At 44.7% G+C, this 25,963-nt stretch overlaps 1 protein-coding gene across 3 annotated transcripts in view; it reads right to left on the bottom strand.

The window, feature by feature from the left end:
- PBX1 (PBX homeobox 1) overlaps positions 1-25,963 on the bottom strand; it is a 279,973-nt gene that overhangs the window by 22,635 nt on the left and 231,375 nt on the right. For 2 of the 3 annotated variants that reach the window (XM_027610702.2, XM_027610703.2), the window contains 4 exons: positions 19,934-20,069; positions 15,910-16,069; positions 8,955-9,067; positions 7,503-7,592 (listed from right to left, as the gene is read on the bottom strand). In XM_027610702.2, coding sequence (XP_027466503.1) covers positions 7,503-7,592; positions 8,955-9,067; positions 15,910-16,069; positions 19,934-20,069 — 499 coding nt within the window. The remainder of the gene's footprint in view (positions 1-7,502; positions 7,593-8,954; positions 9,068-15,909; positions 16,070-19,933; positions 20,070-25,963) is intronic. The other variant, XM_027610704.2, reaches the window with a different exon arrangement.

Below are 25,963 nucleotides of genomic sequence, written 5' to 3'. Positions count from 1 at the left end.
TATTTCTCCATCAAACTGGAGAATAGAAACACTTTGCATTTAGAGATGTGGAAAAGAACTTCCCCAAACTCAAATAGAGCCAGAGGTAAGTAGAGATGGTTTTTTAAAAAGTACCAAATTTAAAAATAACAACTGGATTTTCTAAGACAGAGGTCTAACATGTTATCTGAAAACAAGCTAAGAACATGGAACTCCTTCCCAGAAGGCAAGAAGCCATCAGCAGAAATCGATGCCAACGTTTCCCACAATTAAATTCAGCCGATTTCATTAGCTTAATATTTACTGAGGTCGAGAGGGGCCGTACCACTTTCAGGAGCAACTACAAAAACAAACTGCCCTTTTGAGGTTGTGAAATTTTTCTTTATAGAGCAGAAGGCGGCACTGACTTGAGTCTGGAACGCCCAAGGACAGCATGGCTGCAGGGCCAAATCTGGGCCAAACTGGGCAGGGTGCTATAAAATATCAATACCAGTGGAAACAGCATGATGTACAATCTCATCTCACAGATGGGACTCTTCAAGAACACAAATTTCTCTTTAATTTATAGCTTTGAACTATTACCCTTCCTGTTGTAGTTTCCTAGAAATGGGAAAACACCATGTTTCATAAGCAGAATATGATCCTGGATGAGGCCAGCAGGAAACGGAGTCCTATTAAGGGAAAGTGATTTGTCCACAGTCACATGGGCAAAAAGCAGAAACAGATATGCATATGTACACGCACAGCCACACACGCACTATGAATGTGATCACATCTGGAGTGATCGCATCACTAGGTTTAAGATCAACCAAATTCTTTGTGACTACTTCTACAAAGGGATAAGGAGTCTCCACAAAGGGATATGTATTCTTGTAAGCCCACGGTATGGCTTTTTGTGGGGGGAGGAAGGTAGATTTCTCCAACTACTGCTGGTTGGTCTTGAATTCCTCTCTTTTGCTGTGTAACTCACTTCCAGATTCCCTCCTAAACTTCAGAGTTGATTGGCTCCCCGTTCGAGTCTTCCAGAACAGGAAACCTGATCACAAAGCACTGAGTAAGATTGAAAACTAAAACATGTGCTGTAAAATCAGATTGGCATCAGGATTTTACATCATCTCAGGTCCAGGCCTTCCCCAACCTGACCTGGATATAAGAGGACATCGCCTTCTTCCCCAAGGTCAAAAATACTATGGATGGCTTATTTATTGAATGGATGGATGGATGGGTGGATGGATGAATACATGAACACATGAATGCATGAGTATATCAAGATGCCATTGGACGATGTGGCCTCATTTGTTTTCTGTACCTTGAAGGGCTTTCACCTGGCCACTGGGGAGAAACAATGGATTACATATGAAATTACAATATTGAGCTTTTGTTGCTTTTCCAACTATTGTGGGCTCAAATAAAATGTTTTCCAGTTCTCAAATGCTGAGTTGGTATGGTATTAAGTTTTAAAAGCCTCATCAAGTAAGAAGCTAAAGGGGCTTCCCCCATTTTCTTTTGACTCTGCCATAAAGGCAAGCCAGGTTGGAAGCTTCTGGAAGGCAGGAGTCCATGTACACCATTCCTGCTGCCTTCAAACCCTCCAGATATTGGTTCACCATGTTCAGACCTGTCATTCTCATCATTCCCTTTACCCCTACAGAGGGCTGTTCACAAGTCCCCAGGTGCGGCACTGGGAGGCACCTGAAGGAAGCTAACTGGAGAGCATATCTGGATATATTTTCATACCTTCAAATTTCAAATTCCACTTGGCAAAACAGAAGAATTAAAACTTCATATAATTAAAATGAGTTTTTAAAGATTTGCATATGAATTTTAATTATCACTCTAACTTCCCAGTCCTACAATTCCACGTGGCAACATCTTATTAATATATACTTTAAGTGGAAGGAGGTCTCTCAGAAGTAGTTAAGAAAAAATTAAAATGATGGCACGTAGCCAAGTATTACCAAGTAACTCTCTGATATCCAAGCACCTACAATGTGTTCACCTCAATAGGATGCTATTTTCATCCTAATGATTTATAGGTTATTTATTTTCTTAATAAATGTCCTTCCCCCCCCCCTTTGCTTAACACAGGAGAAAAGCAAACCAAAACAAAACTACGTATGCTATGGTTTACAAAGCTAAAAGTTTCATCTCTATTTTTCCACTCCTATAATTATCACAGAGCAACACAGACAAAATGCCTCTGTCATAAACTGAAGTTGATGGCACTCTGCCTTTTCAGAGAGAACACTAACACTTTATTTCCATCTTCACTAAAACTCTTGAATAAGAAACATCTTACAGGGGTTTCTATTTATGTTTAAGATTGGCTGGAGTCAATGCACTCCCTCAACTCACATTTGAAAATAATTAAAAATAAAGTGCTTTGCCCCTGAAGAATAATGCTTTCTGCTACCACATATCTCTGAGAATTCAACGGGAAACGTTGGCGTAAGGAAAGCTCTTCCTCCTTCCCATTTAGGACCTCAAGATACAACAGGAGGGGAAGGAATGGGGCAGGCTAGAAGGAAGGCCAGAGGCTAAGTCTCTCAAAAGAGTTCTCTAGGGAGTGCAGTCTACGATTGAGTCTGGCGTCCCTGGAGCTGAAATTGAGAACCAAAGATTGTACTTGTAGATCTCTAGATCTAGATCTAGAACTCTAGATATCCACTCTAGAACTATCCAGCTGAAAGGGAATTTAGAGCTTGCTTCTCTGGTAAATTTCACAGATGAAGCAAAAATACAGTGTTGACGGGACTTTATCAAAAGAAAAGGCACGGGAAGGATTTAAGTTTCCCAGTTTCTAGTTGCCTCTACCTCCCACAAGTTTGTCCGTGGATGTTCCAGTCCCACATCTGGTGGAGACAATGTTATATGGCTACATGGATGGTATCCCACAAACAGGTGTTGACACAGGGATTCTTTTAGGACAAGAGGAGTTCTGCAGAATTCAAAGGGATCATCCTCTTGGCAGTATCACCACTATAGAGCTTTATGTATCTAATGCTGATGTGAATTGGATTCTCAGAGAATCTGCACTGGCCAAAAAGTTTAGAAATTTTTTATAAAAAGGAAGACTTGGGGCACCTGGGTGGCAGTCAGTTGAGCGTCTGATTCTTGGTTTTAGCTCAGATCATGATCTTGGGGTCATGGGATCGAGCCCCATGTTGGGCTTTGTGCTCAGCAGGGAGTCTCTACAGGATTCTCTCTGCCCCCACTCTCTCTCTCTCTCATAAATACATAAATAAAATCTTTTTTTAAATTATTTTTTTAGTTTTTTTAAGATTTTATTTATTTATTTGACATAGCAAGAGAGAGCACAAGCAGGAAGAGCAGCAGAGGGAGAAGCAGGCTCCCCACTGAGCAAGGAGCCCGATGCGGGACTCGATCCCAGGGCCCTGGGATCATGACCTGAGCCGAAGGCAGACGCTTAACCGACTGAGCCACCCAGGCGTCCCCATAAATAAAATCTTTTATATAAAAAGGAAGACTTAAGAAACTTTTTGAATCAGAAACATGATGTATTTGTGGGTTAGTAAAGCATTTAAAATAAAAATCATTTCCAGATACTTTACTGTTATGTAAGATGTGGCTATTGGTTACTAAATAAATACACTTTCTAAATTCAGTGGCGACTTGTCTTCTCCTACCTGATTTAGTCATCAGTCAACATGTTCTGAGCAAGTAATACAGGCATTTAGGAAATATTTAGGAAATATATGGGAGCAGAGGACACGAAGACCAACTAAGTCTGTCTTGTGTGTTCACGTATCTGTAATACAAGAGAATGTGTGATAAAGCGGAGAGAAGCAGGGAAGAAGGGCTTAGGCGGATAACCTGGGCAGCCAGGAGGAACTGGCTGTTGGAGCAAAAGTATGATTTTGAGAGTGGGGAGGCATGGGGAAGGTGGCACAGGAACGAAGGACATTTACGTAGATGGCAGCCTAGTGCAATGTAAGGGGGATGTGCGCAACCAGGTATGGATGAACTGACTATGTTGCCCAGCACCCACATTTTGCCTGGATGTCAGGGGGTTGAGGTAGAAGGGCAGGTAGATCAGGACCAGGGTGTGGGAGACTCTGAGTGTCAGACTTGGGGTGTGATCTTGCTTAGGTAGGCAACAGACAGGTGCTGGTGATTTCTGGGGAAGGAATGGCCGAATTCAGAGGGTGTGTGCAGGAGAAAGGAGACCCTGAAGTCAGTAACAGTAATGAGAAAATGATCACAATGGCCAAGCCGATGAACTATTCTAGAACTAGGACAGTGGTAGTGAGAAAGGAAAGAGGAGAATGAACGTGAGAACTGAGTGATCTAAGTCTGTCTGATTGACAGGAAGTGCAATAACCTCCCTCCATTACTCAGAGCCACACTAACCTGCTAAGTACTCTGCCCATTGTCATCTGAGAGCACAAAGGACTTACGGATGTATAATCTAACGCTCACCACCGCTAACGAAGGGGGTGTTTAAGACTTGCACAACTCTACATCCATGTCCAAAGCATATCTTTCCATCAGAAGAGAAAAAAAGTGACAACCGTGTCCTAACCAATCCTCACTAGGAACCGCCTACTGCGAAAACCGCTCACATAAGAGGAGAAAAAAAGGTCAAATTAGAAAGTTATCGCTTGTAACATTTCATCCTGCATTCATGTGGAACCATTTCTGCTTTGCCAAGCCTCTTCCTACTTATTTTCTCATTTTCCCTAAAGCAGCCCTTGGGGTATTAATAAAGTGTGGGAACTACTGGCCCCGTTTTACGGAAGAGAGGTACAATGCCTGCCCATGGTCACACGGGAGCAACCAGGCCCGGAGTCTCCCAGCATCTCCCGACCTTCCACGCCTTCACCACGTGGGCTCAATGAAAGGCGAGGAAGTGGTCTGAACTTCACGGGATTTAAAATAGACACTGGTTGGATAAGATAGGGGTGCTATGAAAATCCAGCCAGGGGAGCAGATAAAGGCTGCCCAGAAAATGTCCTCCACCAAGTGAAACACAATCCAGAGTCCAGCTGGGAATTCCATTGCTGCCTTGGGTTCAGGAATTGTTTATTTTTATTTCTTGGCTCGGACCTTTCATTCCTGCCCTTGTCTCTTGTCATCTCCCTCCTTGCCCCTCTTTCTTCTCCTGGAAGCCAGAGCCTGGCTCCACACATACACACACGTCCGCGTCGTACACCACTGTCTAAAAATACAGCTCGCTCTAAAAAGCTTTATCTCCTGCAGGTGGCATAATTTAAAAATTTAAAATGGACACCCAAGGAACGTATCATATCACGATCAGCCTTCGAATCATTTACCCTGCTTATTAAAGACCCAGAAATAAAATAAACACAGTTCCCAGAGGAAAAGAACTGCACACACAATGAGGGACTCTTGGAGAGTGGCATTTTCAAGCCCAGTTTCTGTGGTGACCTTATGTAATCAGACATAATTGTCTGCACATGTCTGGTTACAATCTTTCAGAAATGATTCCCAGCCCATCCGATAGCATCAGAGGGGTCAATGTTGACCCCCGCAGAGTCTGAGCACCACCCTCTTCTACACTATCCAATTAGGAAGCGAGGATGCCACACGGTGGAACTGTGAGCCCATTTCCCGCCTACTCGCATAGGCTTTCTGCAGCTCATATTCTCCTCCCCACACTCTGGTACTTTCCTCATGTTCTTGTCTTCCACTTATACAGAGCAAAGCTTTTTCTGGAAAAATCTTTTGAGACAGAAGATGTATCTCAAAAAGACTCAGAAAACGCGTAAATTCGTATGTGCTTGAACTGCCTCCTCCCCCCCCCTCCCCCCACCCCCGACAAGCACAGAGCAACCTCATTCGTCTGGGGTCCGTTTTTGAGAACATACTTCTCCACCACAGTATCTTGTGTTTTTCTAAGCAGGCTTCCAGCAAGCCAGCCATTAACATAGTAATTATAATTAGCATAAGCGCAAGAAGAGAAGAATGCCTCTGCTCTGGAAAATCCTTTCTGGAAAAGTGACAGGATTGCCCAGAGTACCATTCAACGGGGTTAGCTTTGCCCTCCTCCGTCTCTTGCCAGACAAGGACTTGATAAATATCATACAAATTCAGAGGGGATTCTGCCTAAAGAAGGTAGAAAATAAAGCGCTCCTAACTGGCCGGGGCCTTAAAAAGTCACCAAGACACTTATGACCTGGTACTTGACTTCGTCTCCTCTGACATCCTGACTGAGTAGCTGGCTACGCCATGTTTGAACGCTCTGATGACGTGGCATTCTTGACCTCCAGAGGCAGCCAATCCCTTCTCTGGACGACTCTGACTGGGAGAAAGGCTCATCAAAGGTCAAAGTGGGATGTGGGTTCTCTGAATCTTCTACTTAGTGCTCCTGTCCTTGCCCGGCTTAGATCACTCATGACCAGTCTGATCTTCCTCACAAATAACGTGTCTAAAACTACTATATACCACCCACAGCTTCTCCTTTATGGGCTAAGAATTCCTAATTCTCGCAACCAGTCCTTGTGATGAAACTGTTGGTATTCTGTTGATTCCTTCCAGTCTCGCCTGAGTCGTGTCTGATTTGACCAACGCAGGGTCAAAGGAGCCCTCACTTCCCCCACTGCACACACTCTACCTCAATTAGTATAGACTAGGATGACATTAACACGTCATGCCTGCCTTTCCTTCATCCCATCCCCAATTCATTTGAATCATAACACCAGAAACAAACAACCACAACAAAATCATCACCATCAATCAACCACAGTTTTCTCCTATAGTTCTGAGCGAATGGTTCTACTGGAGCCTCCTGTGACCTCTAAAAGCCCAGGAAATGACCCCTGATCTAAAGAACAGCCTCCTTTTCCAGGCTGCCTCTTGCCCTCGCTTGCTGTCACCGCTGCTGAGATAGCGGACGATTGATCTGAGAAATCAAGTTGGATTGCTGTCCCAAATCTACATTCGGTTCTCCTTGTGTCTGTCTGATCGATTTCACTCTGTGCGACACAGCTTGTCGCTATGAATTTTCATGCTAGTCAGAAGCCGCCAGCGCGCCCAAGAACGAGGAGAGGGTCCCGGCGCCCCTCCCCGTCCCTTCCACGTCCCCAGCCTCGGCGTTAATTTCTTTCTGGTTTCCATCCTTAGCCAGACTGGAGAAAGGTGCTTTTTCGGACCACAGACCTGGATGCAGTGGATCTGGGCTACCGGTTTTCCTGCCCGGGGTCCCCGGGCCCCGGCTCGTGGTGACATTTCCGACCGCTGTTGTGCTACATGTCACCTGTTCAGCAGGCGCCTCTCAGCTGCACGCGAGTGGCCGCAGGTGCCAGGCGGACACTGATTGGGTGTGACAGCCCTCGACGCCAGCTGCCCGCGTGCACCCTGCCCGTCGTCACTTTCTTGCGGGGAGAATGCCGCCGACGGCGTGGCCGATATGGAAACGAGAAACTAAGGGACCGTAAAGCTAAGAGAGGTCCTACTAAGTGGCATTCCGAGCCCTACGGCTTTGAAATAATTGGTTATGAGAGAATAAAAACAAAGGGGGTGGGGGAGCCTTGTTTTCTTACACTGATGCCCTGCGGACTGTACATCTGACTGGCTGCGAGTCCGTCACTGTATCCTCCTGTCTGGCTGATAACATGGCGAAGGGTATCCACCTAAACAGACGAACAACAACAGAGAGGAGATTAGTCAGGGAGATGCAGGGGGAAGGAGGCAGAGCATCATCACGCAAGCTACAATGTGGGCATGCCGGACCGACACAGTCCCGGCCGAGGTATCCTTCCCGGGAGGGGGCCGCTGGGAGGAGGCCAGCCTCTCTAGCTGCCAAATCCGTTTTCCTTTCTGAGTTCAGTCAGCAGGACGGGAACACGGTCAAAGGCACCTGGGATGCCCACCACTGAAACTAACCCACAGCGCTGCAGGAGACAGTGGGGGCTGGGGGGCAGGGGGCAGTGAGAGGGGACAGAGTGAAGGAGCTCCCCCGCCTCTGGAGAGATCACCCTACATCGCTTCACCCTATGCAAGTCCAGGCTCTGTCTGGAGGGGGCTTGGGCAGCCGCCTGCCAGAGAGCGCGGTATGTGACTAACACTGTCCTCGTGAGGACTCAGATGATGGCTAGCTGTGTGGTCACTCGACCAGATTGACCATGGCTCCTCATACTTGTCCCCAGGCCGTGTTTCCTGAATCACTGGCCAGGTGGTTTCTTCCAGGCGTGAAGTGCTTCCTGTTGCACATGCAGGATGGGAGACTGGGCTAATGGGGCTCAGAACTTCCCTAGCCATTCTGACCCAGAGCATTCGACTGGACCCTCTCACGGCAGGCTCTGTGCTGAGACAGTAGGCTGGCTTCCTGCGATGTAGTGAAGGCAGGCTTTACACCACACGACCTGACTTCGCTTCCCAACATGGGCTCTGACTCTTGACCAGAAACCCAAGTCCCTTGACCTCAAGGATGATTGAGAAGATGAGTTTAGTCAACCTGGCCAGGTGTTTTTAAAGCTTGAAACGAAAATAGGAGATACAAAGGTATTTGCCTACTCATCAATTACCTCCTTATTTGGCAAATATGGAGTGTGGGAAACCCACAAACAAGAGGGAGACTTGCAACGTCAGACAACGGACTGAACTCCTCCTCCCTTTCCCTTCAGTGAAGAAAGAATATGCTGGTTCTACATGCCCGATGGGCCTTGGTCACCTCACCCTGTGCTTGCTTCTCTCCTGCTTTCCCAGTGTGGCTGACAAGCCAGAGCCAAATGCATTCACAAAGTGTGGACGAGATTCCCCATGACCACGGTTGTCTTTGGTTTGGTTTGGTTTTGTCGTTGGCAAGATTTTGTTTCTACATTTCCCTCTCTCTCTCCCCCTTTCTCTCTTCCTCTCTCTCTCTCTCCCTCTCTCACCCTCTCCCTCGCTCTCTCTTCCTCTCTCTCTCTGGACAGGACTGGCGAGTGCCAATACAACCGAGGGCTCTTGGACTCCAATGCATTCACCTGGTGGCACATTGGCTGGGTCCCTACCTGTGACTGCACGTTGGCTCCAACCTGGGCCCCTTGGTAAGAGTCCCCATTGAGTGACTGCACGCCCATGAACAAATCTCCAGAGTTTGACATGTTAAAAGAACTGGAAGAACCTGGAAAGGAAAGAGTGAGGCACCTGAATCACAGAAAGGAAAAGGCTCAACCCCTGCAACTAACAGCCAAGAGGAAGAATGACATGCAAAGCAACCCCCCCAAATAAATACTAAAATAAAAATAACATCAACAGAGTCTGGTTAGTAGCATGAAGAACAGAGCAAGCAATAAAGGGTGCATATCGCTCATGTTATGTGAAGCCACATCTTACTGCAAGTTGTCAATAGGACTGTGTCCCCTTAATGACTTCAAGCTGAGAAAGGGAGTATTTATTTGCATTTATTCTTCTCAACTTAGTCTATTTGAATTGGAAATGGTCTCCAGGACCTCTCTTTCATGGCCGCAAAATTCTAGGGGTTGCCAGGGGACCACAAGCTGAAGAATATGGGCTAGTCAATGGTACTTCCGTCCCCATGATGGAGCACACGAGCTATTTGGCTGGTTTCCAAATATGCTATTGCCAACCCATCTGCCCTCACGTGGGAAGCAGCCCCGGTGACGGAGGGTGGGGAGTGCATGAAGGCAATGCCACACATTAGGGCTGGCCCCGGGATGGGGAGTCCATTGACATTCCTGATTTCTAGAAAGAAGGTCAAGCTCCTTGCTGGGTGGCAAGCAGCCCAAGAGAGCCTCAAGGACTGCAAGAAGAATGTGAGAATGGTGACGTCTTCCCTTGCCACCTGCTATTATGGAGGAACGTGAAACAGAATAATGGGCCCGGAATTCCGAAGCATGCATGAAATATGAAATGCTAATAATAACACTTACGATAATAAAAGTGGGCCTCAAGAAGAGCAGTCAACCATCTGCTTTTCCCTCCCAGAGAAGAAGCCTTCTCCCACATAGTTAGCCTTCAGGCAGCACCCAGGTTGCACTGTGATAAACCCAGCCCACCCTCAGCCTCAACACAAGGGCGTGGAGAAGCTTCTTATTATTCTGAAGTCATCGTGCAGCTCAGCGCATTAGGAAAGAAAGCTCAACGTGCAGGGTTTGGTTAAAACATGACATTAGCCTAGAAAAGGAGAGACCTTAGGGACCCAGGTCAGTTCCACTCTATTTCCAACTCTGTCTTGCTCAAACTGTGCTCTTGTCCTCACATTTTGACAGCCATCATCCGTGTGGGATCACCCAGCAATGATGCCCCAGCTCTGACACTTTCTTAATCTCCCAAGGTAGGAAATTGCGCTCTCCTAGAGTGCTATCTCCCGGAGCTCAAGAGAAGGCTTTTTCTGTGCTGTAGAAGAATCACTTTACTAGCAATGAATTCTGCACTCTGCCACTCTGCTCTATGCTGAACTGCTCATAGGATCCTCATACTTCCAAGGAGGGAGCCATTTTGAAGAACCAAATGGTTCACTTGGGGAGATCCTCAAGGTAGGAAACATCTCTGTTTTTCTTTGTTTTGGGGATGTCCACCCACACGCAAGAACTAGCTAGCTCTTGTGCTACATAAGCTGATCCTCCACTCTCTGTTGTCGTGGGAAGAAGGGAATGCTTTCTTTGTGGGGGCGGGAGGGCGACTCGAGCCGGCCTGAATGTCCTATCAACAACCTTCTCAACCTTTCTTTTAATCAGACCTACAACCTAAATAATAAGAGCCATTTTGTCAGCATTCTTACAACACAAGCTCACATTTAGATGGCATCAGAACCAGGAATTGTTAGCTCCAGGGCCCCAAATTATAATTGTTTATATAATATCAGAACTTTTTGCCCCACAAGAGTATTCAGTTTGATGCCCAGATACTTTCTTTCTCTCCCAAATACCTGTAGTAAACCCACACTCCTTATGCCTGGCTGACGGTTTGTTGGAAATGAGCACGCAGGCTGAGAAACGGGAGAAACCCCCAAAGGGCTGCGTTGGTGCCAAGGAACATGGCATCCATGGAACCATGAAGGTATGGGATGTGCCATTTACAAGATACACACTGCAATTGACACAGATGATTTAAAAAATATATGTACATGGATAAATTGTAAATATGTCTGGCTGCCTAACATACATAGAGATAAATATGCGCATATCAATGGCCTTCATGTACAAATGCATTTGAATCAGAGTAATTGCAGGAATTGTCCCTGTGCTCTTGCCTCTGCTATTCTGGCATTTTGTTGTCTCTGTACGGCCCTGTACTACACGACCACGGCTTCTGACTCTCTGATAAGTAACCAGAAGCAAGGATGGCTCTGAGAAGAGGCCAGGGGCCATGAACACCACAAGAAAGCAGACAGAAGTCCGTGCAAAACTCAAAATGAGGAGAAGACATGTTCTTCATTGGGCACTGGGAGGGAGAAAAAACTCATCACAGAATGGACAACTTCCTGAGAAGGACGTACCCTTGACAGAGAGCGAATGGGCTGTCTCGGAGGTGCTGCGAGGTCTCAACTCCTACGGAATTACCTGGCTTGTGGAGAAGGTCCGTCAAGAACCTCAGCGGCAGGTGGCTGGAAAGTCATCAGCAATTACCGGAAGCACATTTTAAGATGTGCTCGCCAATTAAAAGGTTCTGAGTTTGGTGTGGGAAGGGAGGCAAGTGGCTCGTGTAAGCTGTCACCCAGACATCTGGGACACGTACAGAGCTAAAGCTGCACTCCACGGGAAATAATGGATCACCTCTGGATTCTAGTGCACTGGCTCGGGCAAATATGACGACGTGGAGATGTGCTAACATCCATTTTCATAAGATCATTTCCTGAAGGCTGCATTTTCTAAAGAGTCTTTAGGAGACTTCAATTTGTTCAGGGGAAAAAAAAATAAAACAACAATTCACTTCATCATCTCCCAAAAACCCCAGAATACTAATGATAACATCTAAACTTCAGCAAGGTTTCTGGACATGGGCACTATTGACATCTGGGGCTGGAAAAGGGCTCATCGTGGAGGAATATTCTATGTACTGTAGGATGGTGGTCAGCCACATCCCTGGCCTCTAGTCACTGGAGGCCAGTAGAATCTGCCTCCCAAAACCCTGACGACCAAATGTCTCCAAACACTACCAAATGTCCCCTGAGGTACAAGTTCACCCTGTTGAGAACCAATGATGTAGAATAAGAGAGGCTTACTTTTTCTTACTGAGGAACTCAAAGGGTTTAAAAGGATTGGCTTGTTATTCCTCAGAGCATTTTTATGAAACAGATGTATGACGAGTATTGCCTTCATTTTGCAGTTTTGAAATCAAGGCTCCTGAGAGACTGGGTGGCAGCCGATCAGACTAGACTCTCAACACCATTTGGAGGCTCAAAAGATGGAGCCTCTTTGCTAGATACAACTTCTTTATGTCTCCGGCTTGCTTCTCTTATCTTCCATGATTATTCCCCTTCCAAACTCCAAAAATCATTGTTACTTTCTACCTAGGACAAGGCCCAAGAGAGAAAGCCTGTCCGGTTCGACAGGAAACCCCTTTAGAAGGTGCCCGTGGCAAGGTTCTAGAGTTCCAATTCCGGCAGGCTGTGTTTTCATTTTCTACTTAGAAATTAAGGGAAGAAAGAACACAGCAGAAAACATCCCATGGGATACATTCTTTCACTTGGTTTAAAAAAAAAAAATTCTAAGAGTTCCTATGGATTTACTAAGTGTCAGCCAACCTCCCTGGATGTGTTACCTCCTCTCTAACTGTGTGTATTATATACATAAACTTCTCTTAGGAAGCCAGAATCTAGAGGGTTTTAATACGATCCTCTTCCCCCAATCCAGAAAAGTGCCAAACCTTCTATTAGGGGGTGCGACAAAAATGTACAAGGGCTTGCCCCTAACTAAATAATGCCAGAAGAAAAGCTTTCATGGCCGAGCCTGCCGATGCCCTTGATACACACACACACAGAGCCAGCAAAGGAAGATTCAAAGCGGGGGAGGGAGTCCTGAGCCTCAATAAGCCTGCGATTGCTTCGCGGATCACAGAATCTAATCAAAGATCAATGCTGATGCTAAGCCACAGCAAACATCTGCAAGGCCCAAGCCAATTTCCTTCTTCTTGGATGCTAAAATGTTCTCCAGAAGATAACCCAACCTTCCAAAAGGGGCCCCGTTTTTCTGAGACCTTATTCCTGCTTTTCTAAGCTCATCAAAAATAGAAATGAGAATGTGTCCCTCTAGGGGACTGCAGAAGTATGGACCCAAGGTTATAATGATTGCTTCAAATGGCCCCCCATTTTTGCTTCTTTTTTCTCTTGAAAACTTAATTTTCTTCTCTTCCTTCTACTCTCTCTCTTTGTTCCAGCCACTCTGCCCGACTCTGCTGGTGTCAAATATGAAGCATGCCAAGTATCTCTCTTTACATGCTTGCTCGTCCCCCACAGGTCCTTGCCCGAAGTGATTTTAATGAATTATGCTTAAGGAAATAGGAGATCAGGCATATATCAACAACTAGGAATATTCAGAAGTGACCTAAATAAAGACACTGAAGAACTGCTTGTCCACACAAAAGCCTCTAGAGGGAAGAAGATTTACTTGCCAAGTATCTTCTTTGCAATAGAAATGAGTATGTATATTTAGTAAAGCTTCTGGGAAAGAAAAAAATACCCTGCTTCAATATTAAGGATCTAAAAAGTTCCCAGGTTCCAGAACTCTTAGACTTCAAACTCAGCCAAAATACATTTTCACATATTAACCTCTTATTTAAAACTGGTATCTATTTCAGTGATCCTTTATCCTTTGGAATTATCAAGGAGCTAATATGCAACATCATAAGCACCCTATGTGAAAAGTTTGAACACTTTAAAGCACTCACTTCATCTGTGCAATGCTTTGGGTTGTGACAAGAACAAAGGAAAATACAGAAAAGCCCGTGTATAACTTTTCTGTTAAAACGTTAATGAATGAAAATCCCACGCTATTGCACACATACAATAGTATCTTCTTTTGTCTCTATTGTAGAAAAAAAAAAGCACTACAAAGGGGTTCCTCTGCATATTATTTCCAACAATTTAGGCACAACTGGAAGGCTTAGCTCAAATTTTCCATAATAATTTACTTTGTGCTTACAATAGTCACCTAAGTTTAAGCTAGCAGAAAAATTCTTTAGAAAACTGTAATCATTGACTGACATTCCAAGAGAGCCAAAATAATTCTTAAACACAGAGCGGGGGGTTAAAATGCTTACTTTTCTCTTTTTAAGTGCTTTAGAAAAGAATAAAAAGTTACGGCTTTAGTAATGAAGGGAGTCCACAGGGCCCTTCTAGGGACTAGTCATAAATCATGCTCAACCATCTGCAATGCAGATATATCAGGGACAGGAAAAAGTCATTTTTATATCTGTTTTGCATTATGACAACCTTTGCAGGAGTGGTGAGTGTGTTTCTGCTAATGTTGACAGGGCTGTACTTCTTCCAGAGACAAGTGAACACGTCTGCCTAGCAGTGCGATTCAACCAGTGTTGCCGGGAGTCTGAAACGCTTAATAGTTGACCAGATGGGGAAGAAGGAAACTCTCTGGTTACTGAGCCTCTTAGCCTTTATCCTTTGTCAATCATGCCAGGAGGGGGAGAGAAGGAAATACACACACACAAACCTCAAAAGGTAAATATGCTCCTCAGAGTTATCCAACCTGGTGTGCTAGGAAAAATATATAACTAGATTGAATTCTACACTGTCTTACCATGTCCATGCTTACAAAGCCCAGGCCACTCTTCATGTATAATTCCATTTAAACAAAAGAAAGCCATGGTGGTACAGCCCAGTGGCTTGGGAGAACCTTACAACAAATTAGGGCATCTAGAAGCTCACAGAAGACATTAGAGTGTGGAGCCTTACAGGCCTCCAGTAACAATCCACCACAAGGTAGAAGGAGAATTTATTTTAGTGAACAAACAAGCTTCAGGGTCAAAGGCACCGCCCAGAAATGTTAGAAATTAGATTTTTAATCATCTTATGGTCAAACATTTAAATCTGGGACCCTTCAAGTTGGAGGCATCCGTTTTCTTAGATGTGCATCCCACCCCCAAAATCAACGCAGCTGGTTCATTATAATGAATAACCTGAGACCAAAATTATTTAATAAGGAAGTATTTCTGGGTTTTCCTTACAAAAAAAAAAAAAAAAGTACCAACATGCCTTCCATAGCATACAAACACTAAGGTTATCATTTATGTATTAGCGACTATTTTTTTTCTTGTGTGGAAATTCAGAACTGGTGGTACTAGGCAAACCCCAAAATGTATTATGTGTTAGCCTAAACTCTGAAGTTAGTGATATAATGCACATTTACTAAAATAAAACCAGGGGCAGAACACATGACTAATATTATAATAGGAAGACTGGAATCTAAATAATGTGAATTAATTTGTTCTTCATAGTTTACATAAAGAAACCAACAAAATGAAACAGTGAAGAAAAACAACTCTAAACAATGTATAGCAGTCATCCCAGTCTGGCTTTGCAGACCAGAGCATTATAATGAGGAATATTCCTGCAGAGAGTGTATGCTAGTAGGTCACCCAAACAGTATGTGATGGGAACAGCAAAATAGACAAGGATAAAAACTTTATATGAACCACACTAAATGCCAGAGCCCCCAAGGGACTATGCCCAAGTATTAGATGTAGCTAGCTCATTGTCATCTTGGAAAGGAGAATGTGAAGGTCTTTTCATCAAAACCAGTCAATTTGGGTCTGTTCAACTTAAACACATTAGCGCAAACCTCCAGACAAGCCCATCTTATAAATAGTAAAACACGCTGCTCTTTGGAAATGAGAGGAAACACCCCAAGTGGCATCAACAACAAAAAGGGACAATCAAATACGTAAGTCAACCAATCGGAAACCTAAAGAATGAAAAGAAAACCCCAATGTAGGAAAAACAAGTACAAAAATGGAGCACGATCCCCCCAAATCAAAGAAGAAACTAACCAGCTGAGTTAGGAGTCGAGGGTGAGTTAGCTTGGCTTCCATGGGCTGACACATTGGTAGCAGTGACAGCCGTTTTGGCAGCATAAATATTGGCTTCCTCTTGAAATTTACCTATGTTCTTCTTGTACCGGATTCGCTTATTTCCAAACCAGTTTGATACCTGGAGCAGTTAAAGAGAAGAGAAGAAAGTTAACATTCCGTCCTGCGCAAACATCTCAGAGGAAAAGGAAGGTACTGGGAGGGCTGGAGGCAGGCTGCACGGGCTGATCCTATTCTGATTTTGCAACATCAATGAGAAGATCTGAAGGAAGGGCACCAAGAGGGACCCTTGCACACAATGCAGTTCTCCTGCTTAATACAACACCATTTAGCAAAAACAATGCAGCAAAACATCCTACGGAGGAGCTGCTCATTTGGATTTGGATTTGGACAATTTTAGTTTAGGACAAGCATTTTAAAACTCCTTACCTCTTAAGAACACGACACCAAAATAAACATAGCATTTCAGGAGAAATGTTACTTATCAACGCTAACACTGACTTTGAGCAATCAAGAGGCACAGACTTGTAATCATCCATACAAATCTGTATTGACATGCAGGTGCTCTCACTGAAGGATTAATTTCAAATTTTTAGAAGCTGAATAATGCTAATATGGACTAGATTCTTAGCTGCAGGTACTGTGGACCTTAGGATCAGGATAATCCGATCGGATAGTTTTCACCAAGTATTTTATAGCAAAGCTTGGTGTTATCTACATGAGGAAAAACTGAAGCATACCAGAGATTAGTCCTTTGAATTCCAGGCTTTAAATGTTAAAGCCAATACAAAAAATAAACCTAATTTACTTTCATTTGTTCATTTATTTCCTTCATGTGGCTCACAGCAGCCGTTCTGGCTTCATTCTGCATCCCCGCTCCCTTTATACTAAGACCCCTGCCAGACACAAGGGGCGACACAGTTAAATTCAAGTTTTACCCCCATCATTCCTGCCTTACGAGGAACGCTTTATACCCCATAGGCCAGATGTGATTTCAAACTAAAATGTTGTGTGTTTTTTTTAAATAAAATTACAAAACAAACTATGAATCTGGTGAGGGAAGAGAAAGTTGGTAACACATGTACCACAGCTGACACGTAGTTTCTCTTTACCCAAACAATGGCAGATAAAGGACATTTTTGTAAAACCACAGTTACCTTTTAAATGCATTAGCCAAAGTTAAAAATCTTATAAGGTAAGCCCTCTTCTGCCTGTGTGGCTTATGCTACGGGAGGAATGCCAAGCCTTTGTTATCAAAACCGAACCGTACCATTGCAGTATTAGTAAATGAGAGGAGAAAAATTCAATGAGAAATTGCTTGAGTCATTGTAAATGCTGGTGCCTACAGGAGAGCAAGGGCCATTTTAGGACCACTGCATATCTAATTCCATTCCCAAATTCATGCTTTCCTTCTTATAACTTTTACTATTCGTATGAGGGAGAGGAAAAGAGGCAGCAAGATTTTTCTAAGGTAACTGGATGCATTGGAAAAAAGGGGGAAAGATGAAGGTAGTTTGGGAGGATTTTTGAGAAGGAAAGAAATACCTGAGGTCTAGTTAAACAAGCTACTTGAGAAGACAAGAGGAACGTGTTATGGGAGTGAGTCCCTTCTCAACAAGAAGAACAGACAGGTGGGCAAGATGCTTGGTCAGTACAGGCATTCCCTACATGGCCCACGAGGTGATACTGGATGTCCTGAGCCATGTACATAATCAGTGCTTTCATTAATTAACTTGCTCTTCATAGTCACGGAGGGTCTACCATGTGCTGGGCACTAGGGACACAGAGAGGACAGACACGGTCCGAGACAGGTAATATGGAAAAAATAATCAGTTCTCTGGGGAGAGTTTGATCACATTTCAAACATGTTAAGTTTGAAGAGCCTGGGCAGAGCCATGGCAAAGCTCAGCGGGAAGGAAGACACATGAGTCAGTCTTAACTGACTGAGCCACCCAGGAGCCCCAAGATGGAGGGGTAATTATTAACCAAAAAAACTGACAAAAACAACAAAACCCCCCCCAAAAAAAGAAAGAAAGAGACAGCCCCAAAATGGCTATAATAAAAAAAGTCCAAAATCGGGATTCCCTAGATTTGGGAACTTAAGGGGGATTTAATAAATCACGTGGTCCAACAAACCATGATTGGCAGATGGGACAACTAAGACCCAAGAAGAGGGAGTTCCCTAAAATCTCACAGTCGACTCCTGACAAAAACATGTTCCCAGACAAATGCTCTTGTTATTGTATCATATCATACTGTCTCCCACCGGGACTTGTTTGGCAACAGTGGAACAGCTCTGTTGTAGTTGCGAGGGAGTCATGTGATGGGGAAGGAAGAATGGCATGGCCTTAGGGTGGGTGAAGCAAAGGGAAAGGTGATACGGTATGTAAATATTCATTTTAACGGACAAACTATGTGCACCTGAGTTTCCATTACAAAGGAAGTGAAAGTTGCTGGAACAGGCCAGGAGTCCATCTTTGATTGAGATAGAATACAGACCAACTCCAGAAGAGTTCATTCTACCTTCAATAGGGATTTAGAATTCTGAATCCCAGAATTAGAGTTCAGACAGTCTAGTGATTTAATTCTACTTTAGAAGCAGAAGATTCCAGTATCAAATTTACTGATGGTCAGTTAGTGATATGGTTCGTGCCCGGAACCATTCCTCAAACAGGCAGCACATATCAAAAACCATCAAATGTCTTTTCTTGGGGACAAGGGATCTAAGGCTGGACAAGAATGGTTAGAGACCTAGATAAAACCAGGTGACTGGAGTTTGACCACTCATGTTCTGCTTTCCTAGGGTTCAGACTGGAACAACCTTCACCTGGGTCAAAGCACCTGCGGGAGGTCTGAGTTGGAAGGCTTGGTGTTTCCAAGGCTGCTGCAAAATCCCCCACAGCTTGTTGGGGAGGCCCTGGTGAGCTCTTCATGGCACACACTCTGTGTGGAGTTCTATATTCTGACTGGACCTAACTGGGCTTAGCTAAGCACAGGTTGATGGGAATCAGCACCCTGCAGGGGGTAACAGAAGCCAGGATTCAATTCAAGGAAGTACAAATGCTCAGTGTATACAAGACAGCATCTATTTTGCTTGGAAAATGCTAAGCGAAGTTTCTTGCTACAGTAGGCTTCTTTCCCCCACTCCCCCACCTCTTTTAGGGAAAGGCCAGTACATACGGTTCTCTTGCAGGAGACATATTTCAGAGGAACTTTCTCTGATAGCTTTCAGAACCATCATTACTGTTCTCAGCTAGAGACCAGGGGTGGTATTTGAGGTTCAGATTAAATAAGAAGTTTTGGACAGATCCCTTGAGTAGACAAAATATAAATACATATAAATATTGCCTACTTTTCTACTTCATACTAATGTTGAAGACTCCAGGTCGATAAAAATGGTTTTATCATGTACCTTTCCACGTCAAAGGCACCTGTTATGGTTATCGCTCTTTGGGGAAAAGGGGCACCCAGTGACATTTTGTGCAACCATTCCAACGCAATCATAGTGACACGTTAAAATTCCCACACTCCATCAGTTACAGAGCGAGCACATCAAGAGAACACATTTGAGTCCCTTTCACTGAAAAGTTCCATTCACTGACTCCTTCCTGGGTTGGGCACAAGATGGGCTAAGGAATGGACTGTGTTTGAGAAAACAGTATGAGAAATGCGGACAGCTTTCCAAGGACAGGCAAGAACCTTGACCCATTTCTGAAGCAACGGAGCATTCAATGGGAAGACCCCTACCCCTGTTTGTCTACTGTACTCTACTTCTCCCACTTCTGCTGGTCCCTCTCAAGTTTGTCCAGGTACTTACCTGGAAACTCTCCTACTTAAACACCTCACGTGCTTCCCTGGCCACGTGAGGGCTTTAGCAGATGGAACATGCAAGGCATGAAAGCTCAGGAGAGCAACACCTCTGAGACCCCGCCATGTGGCTCCACCGGAGCCAGGCTAGAGGCTGAGCCTTTGGACAGCTCCTCACCTGGGACACTGTGATGCCACACTTCTTGGCTAGCTCCTCTTTGGCTTCCTCACTGGGATAAGGGTTGCTGAGATGGGAATAGAAATATTCATTCAGGATTTCCGTCGCTTGCTTGTTGAAGTTCCGTCTCTTCCGCCTTCAGAAAGAGAAAGAACGACAAAAAAAAGTTCACACCAAATACATATAAAGAGGGAGAGACGAGAATCTACTTCTGTGAAAAGACAGATTTTTGAGCAAAAAGTGGATTAGAGAAAATTTGCACCAAGGGGCCGGCTGCCAAAGCCGTCACTGAAAGTATCTGCATGCTGTAGAACCAAGGTATGAATTCAGGTCTGCTTAACTACAAAACCCAACCTCGTTCTTACGTACAAATTGCCTCCTGGCAATTACAAAGACTCTGGAGGCTTCCATTAAAAATAAGTTATTATTTTCCCTTTATTCCATTCCCAGGTAAATGCATACAGCATTTTTTTAAAGGCATCTGGGGAAGAGGGTGTGGAAGGCACTGAAATTAGCCCCCTGGACTGTGTGACCTCCCACAGAAGGAGACAAGTAGCACTTTTCAAGCAAGAACAGCTGCTAAATGGTAAAACAAAAGCCCACAGAAATCTCTTCAATACACAGGTCGCTGAAAGGAAGAGAACCACTTTTTGAATAAAAGCATTTTTGTCTTTAAAAAAAAAAGTGCTAATTGAACTAATTTAAAGTGAGAAACACTTTACTGCCTCCTCACAGCTAAGGCCCGTAGGCAAGTTGCGGGAGCTGTTTGGGGACGCCAGGCTCACAGTAGAAGCTGGTTGGCCCTCCACAAGGCGGTGGGGACTCCACCTTTAAATTAGCCCCATTAGCGCTTTGCCTTTCTTGCTTTTATCAAAAGCTTTTTCCTTATGGAAGAGATTTCCAGAACATCCTTGGTTATGCCAGGACACAGGATTTCCCGATTTAGCCCAACAGAAAGCACGGAACAGCCTCGCTAGACAAGAAATTCAGCTACTATTGTATTTTCAGGGTCCCACTTGGATTAATTAACACAATAAAGTGCCTGATTTTACCGGATGAACACCATCTGTCCATAGGTATTAACCACATCTGTCCAGACTATGCCAAGCCCAAGTCACTTTCCCAAATCATGCTGAGTTTCTGGGTCACCCAACATCAGAAATTGGGCAGAATGGATTAAAAAAAAAAAAAAAAGCCCAACTCAAAAAATAGGCATTTGTTAAAAGTCCTTGTCTGCTGGGAATTTGGGGGAAGATAGCCAAGCGGCCGGCACGGGCTCCAGGCCAGGCTTTAGATAACCTTTGGCTTCTTCTCTGCCCAAAGAAAACAGTTGTCTTAGGCCTGGGGAACTGGACCCTGAAGGCTCCCCTAATTGGGAGAAGCTCGGTTCATTCATTCAGCTGTCTGCATTAGCATCACACTGTATTTTTTGGGAGTCTTCCAACTGAGCTCAAAGGAAGCCTCCCTGGAATGAGCTGGTGGTACGGGGCTGGTGCCGACAAGCTGTTCCTGACTCGCTTCTCACACTGCTGTGCAACATTCCCTGGGCGGTCTCCCCGACTCTGATGGGATCCCTTATTACACTGCTCTCAGCGGCTGTCTCCACGGAGGGCCTTGGAAATCCCAAGATCAAGACTTGTCAAGACTTCAGGACACCCAGTGAAAAGGAGACGCTTCTGACCATAAGGTTCTTTGAACTAGACACCTGGCTTTGGCTTGAAGTGGTATCAGCTTGGTGAGTTAACATTTGTGACTTCGAGCCAATCAAAAGCCTTGGGAGTTAGGTATCTGGGTGTTTAATGTTAAGGAATGTGGAAGTTGATCGAATAGTACTGGATAAATGTGGCATTTTAGGAATGAAACCTTTTGAATCAGAGTGAGTCAAGAGTGGGAGGTGTAGGCACCCCAGACACTGTTGCTAAATACCAAATGCATTACCTCCTGCCCCAGCGACTCTCCTAAGAGTCACTGCCCGTCTACCACCACAATCCCCAGGCACTTCCAACACACTCTGTATCTCCAAAACTTGCATCGCATTTCACCCAAACCAGCTCCATTGTCTTCCTTCCCCACATCACCATGGACACGGTACAGTGTGTCTAATTTGTTCATCCATTTGTTCATTCAAATATTCGAGTACCTAGCAGGTGCCAGAACCTCGGGGTGGTTCTTAACCCATCCTGCTGTCTTACCTTCATCAGATGATGATGCCCCAAAGCAAACCCTGTCAGTTCTATTCTTTCAAATCCAACCCTTTTATTCCAGCCTATTGTCACTCTATTTTTGAAATGGGTTCAGAGAAGCCACTCTCTATCATGTAATGGTCTGGCTAGTGCTGCACGGTGGTGCTTTCAGCAATAATGGGAATGTTCTAGATCTCTGCTTCCCAGTCTAGCAGCCATGAGCCTGCTTGTGGCCACTGAGCAGCTCGAATGTGGCTCGTGTAACTGGAGCGGGACGTTCTGAAACTTTATTGATTTCAATGTAATTCAGTTTGCGTTAATTTAAATTTAAAAATCAAATAGACACTTACCAGACAGTGCAAACTCTAGCCCGATGCATTCCAGAAACACTTTCTGGAAGGCGTGAACTCACAGCCCTGCTACACACCACCAAAAGCATGAAATGTCTCTCAAACCTCTTGCTTTAGTCTATTCTGTAATGTACACAATGTTTATCTTAAAAGGAAAATGATCTTCCCCTGCATATTTAAGTAAAATGGGGAAGATACTTCATACTTATTCTGTGTTCACCCAGTTTGAGGAGCACGGGGGCTTTAATAGTGGGGTCCTACTGTGTCCCCTGTCCCATTCAGCTCGTCCTCAAGAGAAGCGCTACAGTAATTCTCCCAGACCATGGATCTGATCATGTCACAATAATAGTAATGGTAATGATAATAATAATAAAATATAAATACAATAAATAAGGTAATAAGTAATATATAATGTGGTGATCCCTAATATATTAAGGAAGCACTGTGTGAATTATGGTGTGAATACCATATTCCAACCCTATACTAAGTTTTTTTTTCTTCATATTATCTTATTTATTCCTGTGCATAGGATTAGCCCCATTTTACAGACAAGAGTCCTAGGGAGGATAGGCCACTTAGCCCACCTTACAAAGGATGCCAGAATTTGAACCCAAGCAGTGCAGTTTGAGAACTTAAGCTCTAAATGACGGCATTCCCTCCTTAAACAGCTCTAACGGTTTCTGCCGTTTCTCAGGACAAATCTGAAGTCTTCACGGGTACAGTTAAGGGTCTTCAGTGGACCTTCCTACCCCTAGTGCCTCATCTCCCCCAGTCCTAAACACGCTCTGCACAATTTCGTCTAGCCACATCATATGCCTGCTTCTCCATGCCCCCAAAGACACTCGTGACTTTTACACTCCCGTGCCTCTTCACACCAACCTGTGTATTTCTCTCCCACAGCATTTGCCACAGGTTTACCTAGGTCTCCCCGGCTAAACAAGTTCCTCAAGGGAAGGAGCCACGTGTCCCTCATCTTTGAAACCCTAGCGCCTCACACACAGTAAGCATTCCAGCTAAGTAATGCTTGTTGATGTTGGCTTACGTTGTTTCACTTTGCCCATGATAGTCTTTCTGTTTGGCAAACACACTGCTCGCTCTGGGATCCCAAACTGTCTGCCCTCTCCCACATTCTGCCACCCCCTCAGGCGGCACTGGGAGAGGTACTTCACGAGGAACACGCTATTTTATGTTCACTCATAAGAGTGTCTGTTTGTCCCACAAGATTAGGAGCTCCTTGAAGGTAAGACCCTTATTTATATGCTGTTTTTTTCCCTCTTAGTTCTTCTAGTGGCTACTACAGCATCCGGCAGAGAGTAAAACTCAATGAGATAAATCAGTCTAAATACAGGCCAGTCGGCCCAGACCTTCCTGCATGTCCTTCCCTCTCGTTGCCTGCCTTCCACTTTACTACTTCATTTAACATAATCCCTCTCTCGGGGTGAAATGAAGAGGTGTCTTCCAGCTGTTTATCCTCTTATTGTTGCCTCCAGCAAAATGTTACTGAACAGAAGTTAAAATTATTGCTTGAAAATCATTAAGAGTGTGTGTAAGTTCTCTCTTTCAACTGAGAAAACTGTGTTGAGGGTTCTGACAATAACTTTACCAAGTTTGACAGCACAATGTTTGGGCCATAGCATAAGATAATAAATGCAGAATGAATGAATGAATGAATGAATGGGTGGACGGATTTTTTTTCTGGCACAATTAAGTCAATGTAAGGAAGAGAAAAGGATATGACTTGAATGGACAAACCTGGACCAAGCGCTTAGCTGAGGAGTATGGAAGGCAGAATCCTAAGAAGGTACCAGATTCCAGCCCGGCAACCCCGCCCTCCCCGGAGTATGGGTGGGGCTGTGACAAAGAAAGGATATCCGTCCTGTTAGTTTAGGGAAATTAGGTTAAAGCCTTAAATTGGTGAGATTCTCTTGCTGGCTTCCAGGAACAAAGCAAGCAGTAAAGACGCGAGCTGGCCGGAGGGAGCGAATGGCTTCTGGGAGCTGGGGACCTCAGTCCCACAACCACAAGGAACTGAATTCTGCCCACATCGGGAATGAGCTTGGAAGAGGACCCTGAGCCTCCGATGAGATCATGGGCTCTGCTGACACCTGGATTACAGCTTTGTGAGACTAGGGCTGAGGATCCTGTTGAACTGTGCCCAGATGCCTAAACCACAGAAACTGTTCAATAGTATCTTTGTGTTGTTTTAAGCTGCTAAATTTGCGATAATCTGTTAGGTGGCAACAGAAAACGGAGACAAGGAGTATTTTGTAACAAAGTAGCACCATTCGATTCCACACCCCTGTGACATTACAGCGACTAATGCTGTTACTAAGTCAAACTTCCCTTGTATTTCATTTGTCTTCCACCAAATCCTTCACTGATGAAGCCCTGCCCCTCAGATACACGTGGCTATCAGCACCGGTTTCTCTTTCTTACTGAGGTTTGTTTAGCTAGCTCTCTAACTACAGCACTGGAAGCAGTGATAGAAACTACCCCAATCACGAGGTCTGGGTAAACATTTCTTTTTTGAGCCCGGAAAGCCATTTGCTCAGCCGTGGGCTGGCATTTGGAGTTACACTCTTTCACCGATATCAAATATACCCTCAAAATAAGTGCTAGTAACAATGACAAAAGCTTAGTTGTTTTAGTTCGGAGACTTGGCTCAGAGGCACTGAATCAAAGGTTGCAACCAAAGCGGGAAAGAGACCCTCTCGTAAGTGATTGTTCTTCTGACGCCAACTGGAACCCTCTAGGCGAAGGCTGGTGGAAGTGACAGGAACGGTGTACAAAGCTCGCCCAGTTTTGAGCCTGACCTTCAACTGCACACAGCACAGTTACCTCGAGCAGAAATCCAACAAGACAAGGATTCCGCCTCTCCCTTCTCCCTGGGTTCTCTCTGGATGAGAATCCAGTCTGGGCTTGACTTTTCTCTTTTTCAATATCTGCCCACACAAATACCAACTCCAGAATTTTAACTAGGGTGGTTTCCATGGGGATGGAAGCAACACACGCAGAGGGGCGGTGGTGGCCAAACAGGCACAGGACCCAGACAGAGGCCACCAGCCACTTGCACTCTGCACTCAACTGCTTTCAAGAAGCCAGGTTGGCAGCAGGTCGCGAGGCGAGGGAGATACATGGGGGCCCTGCTTCAGGGAGACTCTGCCTCCCCACGCCCCCAACCCCCATCACCATGCCCAGCTGGATAAAACTCTCTTTGTGTGAACTTTCTCTTGACTTACCCTACAGAATTCCGGTGGCCCAGAGATGCATCTCGCTAGCTGGTACTCTCAACTCATATTCCATGTGACCCAAAACACACTGAATAAAAGGGAGTTTAGGAGATGCCGGGGAGTTTTAAAGAGGTCTGTGGACTGCAATAACCACAGTTGTGAACAGAGAGAAATACAGGTAACCAAGCTGAATAATGCATGAGTTCGGGGGTGAACAACTTCGAAAAGGAGCAGTGAATCTTTCCGTCTCATTGAAAAGGGACAAAA

The sequence above is a fragment of the Zalophus californianus genome, chromosome 10, assembly GCF_009762305.2.
Source record: "Zalophus californianus isolate mZalCal1 chromosome 10, mZalCal1.pri.v2, whole genome shotgun sequence".
In the NCBI taxonomy this organism is placed as follows: domain Eukaryota; kingdom Metazoa; phylum Chordata; class Mammalia; order Carnivora; family Otariidae; genus Zalophus; species Zalophus californianus.
Note: the sequence above shows the minus strand (reverse complement) of the source record. Positions and strands in the feature narration are given on the sequence as shown.